This window comes from Micropterus dolomieu, linkage group LG14 (assembly GCF_021292245.1).
Source record: "Micropterus dolomieu isolate WLL.071019.BEF.003 ecotype Adirondacks linkage group LG14, ASM2129224v1, whole genome shotgun sequence".
Lineage (NCBI taxonomy): Eukaryota > Metazoa > Chordata > Actinopteri > Centrarchiformes > Centrarchidae > Micropterus > Micropterus dolomieu.
In genome coordinates, this window is record NC_060163.1 from 5,409,401 (window position 1) to 5,422,277 (window position 12,877).

At 42.5% G+C, this 12,877-nt stretch overlaps 1 protein-coding gene across 1 annotated transcript; it reads left to right on the forward strand.

Moving 5' to 3' along the window:
• Positions 1-376: 376 nt before the first annotated feature.
• LOC123983259 (WAP, Kazal, immunoglobulin, Kunitz and NTR domain-containing protein 2-like) lies at positions 377-2,374 on the forward strand. The gene is made up of 2 exons (XM_046069446.1): positions 377-562; positions 827-2,374. The coding sequence occupies exons 1-2, from the start codon at positions 377-379 to the stop codon at positions 2,372-2,374; spliced, it is 1,734 nt and encodes a 577-aa protein (XP_045925402.1).
• The last annotated feature ends 10,503 nt before the right edge of the window (positions 2,375-12,877 follow it).

The following is a 12,877-nucleotide window of genomic DNA, read 5'->3' on the forward strand; positions in this document are numbered from 1 at the left end:
GGTGCCCCGCCAGTCCCAGCCCAAAGCTTACCACTGACTTTTTTAAAACGGTTCTTCCAACATCTCAAGAGCAACTCAAAACTGTCATGTGGCGAGTAACGTGGCGAGTGATGTTAACGGTGGTGGTAGTATAAATAGAGCATCATCGCTGCAGAAGTGGAATACCAAACTGGATCAATCAGCTGACACACATCGTCCTGACTCGCAGACTCACACACGTGTGATGCGCTTTTGAATTGTGTCGTCGTTTTACCTACTTTTATATTCAGAGAAGTGGAGTTTGCTTCCTGCTGAATCACAGAAATCTACAAGTAAAAAAAACAAACAAACAAACAAAAAAGGTTCACCACTTGTTGAGTTGTGTACCGCTCTGGAGATGTGGTGGATGCTGTTTCCACGCTGGATCTGGTTCCTGGCGTGTGTGTCAGTGTGGATGGAGCACGAGGTCGGAGTTTTGCCTCATATCACCTATTCACACGCGGGGATCTGTCCTAATGACATGAACCCCAACCTGTGGGTGGATGCAATGAGCACCTGCACAAGAGAGTGTGAATCTGATCAGGTGAGTAACCTTTTAGAATTAAGTATTGTATTTTTAACCACATGACAGTTTTTAAATGTTTAATTCGTTATTTTGCATGCAGTTTGTGTATTATATCAATCATATCTGATCTGTTTTTATCCACTTGCATCTCTGAAATTTGTCAGTTAGCCTATAATTAATCTCTTTTCTGTGTTCTAATTGTATACATTCGGACTGTATGAAAATGTCTTCCAGATGCACACAGCCTCCTGCATCTGTAATTTCTCCTTTCTCCTCTTTCAGGAGTGTGAGTCTTTTGAGAAGTGTTGCCAAAATGTGTGTGGGAATCGGAGTTGTGTGGCAGCCCGTTACGTAGACGGCAAAAAAGGCCCCATGGGAATGCCCAAAGAAGCCACTTGCGCCAGTTTTATGTGCACCCAGCAGGGGTCTGAGTGTGACATCTGGGACGGCCAGCCGGTGTGTAAGTGCAGGGACCGCTGCGAGAGGGAGCCGCACTTCACCTGCGCTTCCGACGGCATGACCTACTACAACAAGTGCTACATGGATGCTGAGGCGTGCTCTAAGGGCATCACCCTGTCCGTCGTCACCTGCCGATTCCACCTCACCTGGCCCAACACTAGCCCCTCGCTGCCGCAGGCGACCACTCTTCGCCCTACCACTGCTCCACTTCAGGCAACTATCCCACCTCCCACTGAGCCTCAGCCACCCGTTGTGGTCAGCAGCCCCGCTCACCAGACTGTAAACGTGGGTGACACAGCCAGCTTCCTGTGTGATGTGACAGGTCGCCCCCGGCCCGAGATCACTTGGGAGAAGCAGCTGCCAGAGGAGGTGGAGAGGGTAGTCATGAGGCCTAATCATGTGCGAGGGAATATGGTGGTCACTAACATAGGTCAGCTGGTCATCTACAACGCCCAGCCGCATGATTCAGGAGTCTACACCTGCACTGCTCAGAACCCATCTGGCTCCGTGCAGGCCAACCACCCGCTCACTGTGCTGCCCACAGAGCCACCCAAGACCCCCGAGGCCAAGAATGTGACGCGCTGCCTGCCCAAGGAGTGTCTGAAACCCCCTGATAACCCTGAAGATTGTGGGAGCGAGCTGGAGAAAGTCAGCTGGTACTATGAGCCCAAGACCAACAACTGCTTCTCCTTCACCCACTGCCACAGCAACAACAGCCAGCAGCCCAGGAAGGTGTTGGAGACATACGAGGAGTGCATGCAGTGCTGCGGCCCCGAGTTGTCGGGCCCCTGTGGGCTCCCCAGCCTGCAGGGACCCTGTAAGGCCTACGAGCCACGCTGGGCTTACAGCAGCACCCTGCGGCAGTGTCAGTCCTTCATCTACGGTGGATGTGAGGGCAACGACAACAACTTTGAATCTAAAGAAGCCTGCGAGGAGATGTGCCCCTACCCGAAAAACCACCACTGCAAGGCCTGCAAGCCAAGAGGCAAGATGGTGACGAGCTTCTGCCGGAGCGACTTCGTCATCCTGGGGCGCATGACAGAGCTGACGGAGGAGAAGGACTCAGGCCATGCCCTTGTGGCTGTGGATGAGATCCTCAAGGATGAGAAGATGGGTTTACGCTTCTTTGGCAAGGAGCCTCTTGAGGTCACCTTCCTCAACATGGACTGGAACTGCCCGTGCCCAAACATCACGGCCGCCGCCGCTGAGGGACAGGTCATCATTATGGGAAACGCGAACGACGGCATGGCCGTCCTTCAGCCGGAGAGCTATGTCGGTGCGTCCAGCCCTCGCCGTGTGCGAAAGCTGAGAGAGGTCATCTCCAAGAACACGTGTGACATTCTCAAAGCGATCACCAACAGCCCTCAATAGGGTTTAGGGTCAGGGATATAATCTCTACATAAAGTTTAGAGTTAGAAAACCTCTCTTGACTCAACAGGCTGTTACATTCTGAACATTTATTACAGGAAATTTTGAATTTTGGGACCATTCTTGCTAAATTTAATGGGTTTCTTTCTGTTTTTGAAAGTTGTCAGGAGCTCCTGATGGGGAACCCTGTCATGTGAAATTTTGTATTTCCTTTTGTGTGGTCTGTTCACAGCAGAGCTTTTCTGTTATGGTGCGGTCATTGGTGTTGTTGATTGAAATACCATGAGACATCCATCATGATCCTCTTGTTACCCCAGACTGCGTCCTCCCTCATGCCCTCTTTTGCCTCCAGCAGAAATGGAGGTTGCAGACTTGCATGAAAGCACAAAACAGACACAATTGAGTTTAATTTTTTATGTATGTAATTTAGCTATTACAAGACGTTTGATTCTTTTATTTGTTAGCCGTATTTCCACCCGGCACCTTCATGCATTGAACCCATATTTCTCTGTTTTCATGTTGTATAAATACATCCACAAACCTGTGCAAGGTACTGCATATACTACAAGGTGGTGGTTCATCCAAGTGAACGAGTTGTAATATATTTTATTAACCAATGCATTTTCTCACAATGAATCATTTATTTTTTATCTACTTGCTCTTACTTTTTGGCTATTTATTATCATTTAAGCTTTTCTTTTGTCTTGTTTAAGTGGCATTTTTTATCATTTTGTGTAATGTTGTGAAGAAAATAAAGATTTGGGGATTTTCTTCGTCTCCTTTTACTGATTTCTGTTCATATCTATGTAATATAGAATTATATTTTAATAATAGGGCAGATTGAATGGTTTTCTCTTTTGAAGGTTATAGAGCAGGGTACACAGTCACCATGTGACAAAATTAAGTGAAATTTTAGCTTGCTTTTGGTACCTCTGCACCTATAGAACAGAGAACAGCTGCTCCGTGTACCTGTGTGGTTACTCTGACAGGTTGTGATAAAAGAGACTTAGGAATAGCATATCCCCAACCCAACCTGATCCCCCCTCCATCCTAAACAGAACCTATCCATTCTAAAGACCCCTGTGGCTTTGTAAAAACGTCACCTATTCTGCTTTGCCTCCATGATCCAGTCTAATTGGGTAAGGAGCCCAAGCTGTAAACCACAGATCCACTCCCATACTAGAGTTATGTGTTTCATGCTGTGCCAGCAGGCGTCTCTGGGTTACTAGCAACAGGCCTTGGTGGGCTTCGACGAGGGTGTTCTACTTCCCAGATGAGATTCTGTTTCTCCCATCCAGAGCGGCGAAGGAGGCGGGAGATCAGCCCATGTACGATGTTCCTTTACTGGCAAAACCACCAGGGAGCTCAGACCTGCACTTCAGCAGCTGTTGAGACTCCAGAGCAGGGAAATATTACATCTGCAGCACCTTGGATCACATCAGAAAGCAATACAAACAAAGTTTATATCAGCAACACAAACCAACCAACAGTTCTGTGTCGATACGCAGTATTTATAACAGACTGTTCATCTGAAAAACCACACACTTCTTGCAACATTGTTTAAAAAATAGAAATCATTAAGAAATGAGGGAAAGAGATGCAACAAAGGAGCTCAGCTAGATGGTTTATGGTTTGGGAACCACAGGATTAGGGTCTCTTTAAACCACAGACTGGTGCTTATGGAATAACTTTTGGTTTCTTAATGGTTATTGGTGGTACATATGTGCACACAATTGTCCCTCTAATGTAGCTTGGACTGAGTCCAACTGGTGAATTTTATAGCATTCACAGGTGCAACCTACAGTTCAGCTGAGGGAACCGGTTCAGCTATCAAACTAGAACCCCTTAAAACAACCTCAAATGCCATCAATTATTTTTCTTCTCCTCTGATTTTCCAGCCTATGTCCATTAAAAAAAAAAACACCTTTAACCACTTCAATGCGAAGTCTGGGGTCCACAAAAGCACAATTTATTATCAATTAAAATTCAGCATATTCGAAACATGTGTGATCCTTATTTTTCAAGCACTTTAATGCTTTTCTAATTTGAGTTGGGCCAAGTAAAAAGGTACAAGAGTTATGCTTTGATATGCTGTACAGAATTTTTGCTCTCATTTTTTTTTTCCTCTCCTTCCTCTCAGGCTTTGTTGATTTGATGGGGTCATTGCGTTCGCAAGCTCAGTTCACACAAGGCAGGAATAGTCAGTGTGGTCCATGCGAAAGCTCAGATGTAGACCTGCATCAGGTAGAAAGGACGCAGCAGACAGCAGAGTCCGGGACAGTAGAGATGGTTACACTCGGTGTGTATTTCTATGTGGTGCCTCCAGGTTGTGTATCCAGAGGAGATCGGACAGTAGCACCTGTTGAACAGATCAGCTAGCTGGGTGGTTTAAGACCTTTGATTCATGACCTGCATCTGTTATGGCCATATCATTTCGAACGTCTATTGAAAAGATACAGTAGCCACTCACACGCATTGACTGGAGATGAACAGGATGCCATGGCAGTATATCATCCTGGGGCAGCAGCAGCTGAAAGGTTTGAAGTGGGTAGCTGGTGGCTGCTCTAAGGCTGGGAGGTTCAGGTCTTTTGCTCTGGATGGGAAAATGCTGTCACTTCCCTGAATCACATGCAGAGGTGGCCTAAACCCCTGCTTTTTAATACAGACTCTCTGACTTTCTTTCTCTGAAAAGGCAATCAGTGCATGATTTAGTTAAAGCCAGGAAAACATTAACATAAAAGCACTAATCAAGTCATCTTTTTCTTTAAACAAAAGGAAAAAAATTACCAATATGCTTAAATAGCTTTACTTAGTTCTGATAAAGTCAAATTGTTTCATGGATTATCTCATTGTCACAAATGACATGCTCACTTCTGGCAGATTTCTTGGAGACTCAATACTAAACTAAATTTCATCTGCAGTGTTGGCTCACTTGCATGTTATTGACTTTTTCCTCACTTACTGAAAGTTGACAAAACTGAAGCTGTCCTGATGCCTTTTGTTTGGTTTTCACAAAAGAAATAGGAAATGTATCAATTAGGTCAGTTTGAGCTGGGGGCCTTTTCCCCATTTAAATCCTTTTATACAGTCTTAAACATTTATGGAATATAAAGCTAGTATATGCCACAATAAACCTGATGTCATTAGTGCAGAGCAGTTTATTTGCCCCTGTTCCTGCAGTGCAGGTAACGTGGATCTGTATTCAAGTAGGTTGTGTGAGCTACAGCATCCTCTGGTGGACTGAAGCCTGTCTACATAGAGCTGTTTGATTCCGCTATTTAGCACAGTCCAGACAAGAGAGATTCACTGACATGAGTTTGGAAATATTTAGTAAGCATTAGCTAAAGTCTTGGTAGATTATGCTACATAGGGTTGTGAACTGTTGTGTAGGTGTACTGTGAGAACAAATGCGATCAAGACTGGTGCTGCCTGTAAATGCTGCAGTCCCAAAAGCCTGTTTTATCGTCAGCTATTTTTTTTTATCTATGGTCCTGCAGCAATATAATACATATATGTATGTTTGGAATTTATCAGTAATTAATTTAGCTTCATTGCTTAAAATATTGCATACACATATAATATATACACGCATCTTCATTCTACCATTGCAGAACTGTAGGCTGTTTGCTTAAAAAAACTATAAAACAAGCAATCAACTTGAAAAAAAACTTACTTTGGTCCAGGGTCCATTCTGAAATTATTTCTCACCAAGAAAACATAAAGCAGCAAATAAATATTGTATATAAACATTAAATAAAATTACTATGTATAAGGTGAAAGGTGTCACAAACCAAAAGAGAATAATCACAAACTGCAGTTTCCCTCAGGTGTACAGTACTGTAACAGTAGCTCTGATAAATCCACTTTACAGGGCTCGGCACCAAACAGCTTCTACCTGGGTCTGGTGGAGGAAACACAACTCCAGACAAATGCTATTGCTGCTCTGTGCCTGCTGGATGTGGAAGCAATTGCCATAAAACATATAGCCCGTTCAGCTACCCTAAAGTGACCAAAAATGTGAAAAATTGGACTTGAAGGAAACACGACATTGGGTTGATTGAGAGTTTCAGAGATCTCATTTAAAACAAATCTGTAATATGTGATTCCCACTTGTGATCTTACCTTCACCCTCACTTTCTAGCTGGCCTGCCTCTCAACAAGAAAGCCGGTTTGAACGGTGGCTCCCACACAAGTAGGATTACAGACACTGCCTAGTGGGACTTTCCTAGTGCATGCTGGGATGTGACCCTCTTGTGACCCCATATAAGGACAAGCTGGCAAAAAAATAATAAATGAAATGTTTGTATGTCTCAACCTCAACGGATCAACCGACGCAGTAAACTTTCAGCTCCATTAGGTGGCAGCATAAGCCCACGTGACGTGTCTAACAAGCCCTACTGACAGTGACACCGGACTGTGTGCAACATGACTTCACTTCATAGCTGTTTATGTATTTTCTCATAGACTCATGGAGCATTTAGACAACTACAGAGCCCAATGTTCTGTTGTCAGAACCTTGTTACCCGAAATGCAGGAACATGTTCAGGAAAAGTAGTTCTGGTGCTGTTTTACTGTGCTCTGCTGGAAAAGTGCTGTTATCTAAGGCCCAGATAATTAACCATGTAATGAAGACAATAAAGGGGGATATTCAAGTGGACTGCAAGCCTCTGTCTCCCATCCAGCTGTTAGATTATGCTTTTTACAACCTCATGCTGTAAACCAGGTACTGAACCAGCGGTCCCATCAGTTCCACTGCTGCTGCTGTCCTTATGTAATGAAACGGCTTATATATAACCACACACACATACACACAATGCACACTCAGCAAGTTTCACTGCTCGGAGCTAAACGGTGACCGACTGGTAGAAAATGAGGGGAGAAAGTGCATCCTCCATTTATTTTCATGTCATGTGGAGACGAGATAGCAGAGTGACACTTTCAGAAGCAGTTTGCCGTCCCTGATTGACTGCTCCTGAATATTTCATTGGTGTCATCATGAGTTTGTTTTTGTTTTTCATGCATAATGAGATCTTATGTGGATTGTGTGGCATGAAAATCCTCAGATCAGTAAACATCAGCAAAGATTATATGACAGCGTCGTGTATTTCACATTAAACATTTAAATCAGCTGAATGTCATGTGCTGGATTACTGAAGGTATAAGAAGGGTGTGTGTAAAGACCATGTAAACAGAGAAAGGGTATGCACATTTGTGTACAGATGGCTGTGGTCAAGGGTATAAGCACAGTAAATTAGAACTTTATCCCTGGAAATGCCCATGCCAGCTGTCTACTGAAGGTGAAGAGGAAAGATTTTAGCTTTAACTACAATTTCCTTGTTTGACATTTAATTTTGGCGTTAAAGTAACATGACCGAACATTGAAGTTTCCCCCCTTAAATTCCACTTGAGAAGCTTTAATGAACTGGTCCAACATTTTGGGAAGCGCTTATTTATTTAATTTCCTTCAGACGGTGTGAGATGTGGAGCTGGACTTAGAACATGTTTAGCCTAGCTTACCAAGAAAAACTGGAAGCAGGGGAAACGGCTAGCTTAATGCTGTCCAAAGAGAAGATGTAGGCCTACCAGTCCCTCTAAAGCTCACAAATGAAAATGTCATTAAAAAGTTCCAACCCAAAACTCACCAAAATTGTCATTGTTATTGCTGTTCATGTACGGGTTAAACAAACAAAATATCAGGGCCAGCTCTTTCCCCTCGACTCCAGGCTTCATCCCTCCAGCCTTGTAGATGATGCATAGAAATTAGATATATCTTCTTATCAACCCCTCTAATGTTCACTAATTAATATGGACCAATTTTTTAAATTTGTACATATAAAACAGAAATTTAAAAATGCTGTTTTAAGGGAAATAATGTTCTGGAAGTATTTCTTGAGAAGTTTTTACATTTCTGTTTGTGTACAGATTCAACAAACCAGATACAAAGTGTTAATCAGTGAGAGTTAGAGGTTTTTAATAGACATCACCTGCTGGTTTGTGGACTGCCATTTTGAAGCCCTGAGTTTGGCCGATAGGCCGCCACCATGTTGATTTTTTGCAACCAGCAGCACCGGACGTGACCATATTTGGACAAGACAGTGGAGCTAACGGCCGTGTGTGGAGCTAGCTAGCTTGCTTAGCTAGGTGCATCTGTAATTCACATTAACTGTCATTTTAATATGGCTGACAACTCTGTCTAGCGAACAACAATCTTAAAACTAAATGTACTCAGCAGAGAAAGTGAACAACTCCCAATAAGCTTTTTTAAAGGCGCTGGTTAAATTTACACAGTGCTGAGGGTACGAGTCACTCTGTGACCAAAACCCAAACGACGACGTTTTCCCAACCATAACCAAGTACTTTTAGTACCTAAACCCAACCAAGTACTTTTGGTGCCTACACCTAACCAAACTGCAGCCGCTTCACGTAGTCAACTTCCCATTGGGGTCACAGAATCTGATAGGTCACACATTTTGGTGTCACACCGGACTTCTTTTTGCAACCAGAAGAGTCGCCCCCTGCTGGCTGTTCGATAGAATGCAGGTTTAAGGGGCCGCGTTTGCATCAGTTTGAGTATTTTTTTCAAAACAGCAAGCAGATGTGGGGGTTTTTAGCTGGTAGATCATGAACTTCGTAGTTGAAGCAGGATATTGTTATTTTCAGAATTTTATTGGCTACACAAAGTGCCAGCCATTGGCACAATTTCATCGATTCATCGGTTGCAATTGGCTCGGCACGAAATAATAGGGGCTGGCCCTTCTTTACAGCGTGGGCTCTCATTGGCTATTGTAGGCTGTGAAAGGGACATGTAGGCTCCGATTGGGTCGAATTTGGTGTCAGTCGAAAGGTCAGAGTTCAGCAGCTAAGGTGAATACAAGATATCGTTTGTTTACATCCAAATCGGTGTTATTACGGTTATAATGACATACTAGCCACGTCTGCCGCAGCAGTCTCTGGGGATTTATTGATGTAATGCATTTTTAAAAATGGTTTAAATTGTGTATAAAGCATCCAATAAGCATCAATAAACCAAAGAAATCTAAAAGAGGCAGGCTCAAAATGTGGGAAACTAAAACCGTGAAGAAAAATCGGATGTTGTTGTACTTACCAAAAAGAATTTAAGGTGTTCACTTTTCTCTTTTTGTACTTTTTTCTTTTCAAATATATATGAACGTTTGTAGTTTGTTTTGTTTTATTGATGAGGTTTCAATCTTTACACCAGAGAAGGGCTGCCAAAATGACACAATAAATGACTGACATCTTTTGTATGTTCTAAATGTGAGTAGTAAGTGTCTATATGTGTGTTTTGGGGGTGGGGGTGGTGGTGGTGGGGGGGGGGGGGGTCGCTGCATATGCAAGTGCTCGCCCACTCCTTCATAATGTTTTATTTTTGGAACAGCACACAAGCTGGTCAGGAATAGAACAACAGTCAAGTGGAATGAGTTGACAGCCTGGAAGGCCGGTCTCTGTCTCTGTCTTTCTCTCCTTCACATCCCTCCATCCTTCTTCACCAGACAGGGAGTGAGCTCGAGTTGCCTGAGTCTGTCTGGTCTAATCACTCACAGTGGCTCCCAGAGCCACCGTGACCTGAATCCATCCCTTCTCCTTCCTTATGCAATCCCTTCATCCGAGAGAGAGAGAGGGAGAGAGAGAGGGGAAAGAAAGGCTGCTGTTCTAAATCTCCACTGCCCTGCTTCTGTTGTATGTATTATGCAATCTGCTTTGGAAGTTTAATCAGGGTGCCCAGAAAGGCAAAGAGTGTGCGTGTGTGTGTGTGTGTGTGTGTGTGAGAGAGAGAGAGAGAGAGAGAGAGAGAGAAAGGTCAATACTTGATCTATCAGGGATGTTACACACTCAACCATGTGACACACTCATCGTTACCAGCAGGGAGATAGTAGTCTAAACATCAGACTCATAAGGAAGGAGCCTCATTTAGCTTCAGATTAGAGCTGTATGGAGGGTAAACTCGACTAAACTCAAACAAAACATCTATTTTTGGCACAGCCGCGCTGATCCATCTCGGTCTAAATCTGCGTGACATCATTTCTGATGTAAGTTGGTGCTGTTAATTGCATGAAGAAAAGGTTGTATCAGGACAGGCAGATTACAATAAATGCTCTTTTGAAGCTAAAATGATTGTTTATGTTGGCTGTCAGTGTTACAGTACATTTACTCAAGTACTGTACTTATACTGTGTAATTTTTAGGTACTTAACAAAATAAAGTATTACCATTTTGTGCTGCTTTATATTTCGACTGTGTTCCACTACATTCCAGAAAAATGTATTGATTTTCTTAAGTGCCGCACTACAGTACATTTATTTACATCAGACTTCCCGCTTGATTGCAACATCCGCATTCATTTTGAGTCCTATTTCAGTCCACCTGATGATTATTCAACATTTACTCTCCTTTTACCTCTGTTTCAGTCTCCACCAACTCCTGAGAAAAATGTCTGGGGTTTTATCTGCTAAGTGCATTAGTATTTTCACCTGCTACTTCTGCCAGCCATTTGTTTCTAGGGGTTTTTTCATGTAAAACAACTGTCTGCTGCAGCATTTGAAACATCCATTCTGAGGAAAAGTCATCCTTATCTAGGCAATGAAAACCTATGAAGTTGAAGTTACTTTTAGCTGTTCCACAAAATGAAAGGTGATGTTTTGCTGCCTTTTCATCTTTACTAACCTTAGCTAGCTACAGACTGGAGAAAAAAATATTTAATTCACTGTGCCGCTCAAAGGCTACTGGCAACTTTTAAGATGGAATGCTGTCATGCTCCTCAATACATAAGTTGATGTGAATCAATCAACACACCAAAGTTTTTTGGCTAGTCATTTGGCATGACATAGTCTTTAGTGATGGTTGGATCTTCCTAAAAATACTTTAAAAATGGTACGCGAACTGCAAATATTCTATTTCCTCGCTTGTAGAAAAATAGTTGTTCAAGTGCACTTTGGCAGCACTACACCTATCAAAACAAGACAACGAGCTAAAAGTGGCAATTTTTACATTGTGACAATTCTACTTTTAAGTAAAAAATCTGAGTATTTATTTCATCACTAATGGTGTTTTTTTTGTTGGTGATAGTTTAGACATCACATGTTCACATGATGGCGACACATTTTGGCACAGTTGTCGTTTCAATAAAAACTTCTGCACACTGTGTCGCTTACTCTGGAATACATTTTTACAATGTTGCGTTCGATTCAACCTTCAACATGTACCGCTGTCGTTCTAAATGTAAATAAAACTAGAAGGGTCAAGACCAATAGTCTAGTCTTCCATGATTTACAAATTGATAATTTACAAAGTGCAACCACTATTGGACTTACAGAATCAAAATATGGTTGTGCCTAACTGAAGCCTCATCTCTGCTGGACAAAAATCACATCCCTGATACTATTTTCAATGGTGATATTTGAGGTGCCTGTTATATTTTGCTGAATGTTTAGTCATGGCACACCACTTACTTTATTATAACGAATTGGCACTCGTGTGACAAAATTCAATTTATTTCTCCGTAGACAAAGGTGTTACAATGGACCTGTTAACAAAAGTGAAAAACAATTTGTGTATCTGCCCCGTGATTCAGATCCATGCCAAAATTTAATGGGTTCTTCCTTGGCTCATGTGACACCCTTCTACCAAGTGTCATGAAAATCAGGCCTGTAGTTTTTCCATAATCCTGTTGACACACAAACAAACAGCACCGAAAACATAACCTCCTTGGCGGGGGTAATAACAATATGTTATTCAGAACAAATTTATGTAAATAGGGGTTTCTGCAAACAAAAGTTTTTACTCAACTTTAATTTACTCAACTGTAATTGCATGACAAATTGCCAAAATAGACAAAAATCACCGTGTTTTAATCAGTGCTGCAGTTATAATTGGAAAATGAAGTACGAGCCATTTCTCTTTTATCAAAACACAATTAGGAGAGTGTCTCCAGCCTCCAGACGGTAAAATCTCTCTGCTGTGTGTTGACGGAGAACTACATTATTCCTACATGGTGTTGATCTCAGTTGAGTCCTCTTCCTCTCTTGGCTCCATTGTTTGCAGGCTCGAATAATTTGCTCTTGTTAAAGCGGAGCAAAGCTCTTAAACCCAGATTTCCCTCGCTCATCCCGTCGGTTCCCTCATTCCCTCGTTCATCTCCCTCTCTCACGCTTTCCACCCATCCCTCTTTCTGTATCAGTGTTTCTCTATCTTGTTGGACCCGCCTTCCTCCTCCCTCATCTGGGAGAGTGTTGTCCTGAAGATTCCGTAGTCCAAAAATTTAATCCATTTGAACAAGTCATCTAATCTTGTTTTGGCGCTTCAACTCAGTTTAACTTTCAGCTCCTTGACTTGTCTCTAACACAAAACCTTTTTCTTGATGCTTGAATATCAACTTTGATGATGCTTGTGGAGAGTGATCTGCCTTAAGCTACCCAGCTTGTTCCAAAATACTGACATGTGTTTCTTGGGCTATCATTGTGGAATCAGTTCTAAATTGACATAATTTTCA

Bases quoted from the DNA above. Each gene is read 5' to 3' on its own strand.
- LOC123983259 (XM_046069446.1), top strand. From the start codon at position 377: ATGTGGTGGATGCTGTTTCCACGCTGGATCTGGTTCCTGGCGTGTGTG. The intron at 563-826 runs GTGAGTAACCTT...CTCCTCTTTCAG, and splicing joins GAGAGTGTGAATCTGATCAG to GAGTGTGAGTCTTTTGAGAA.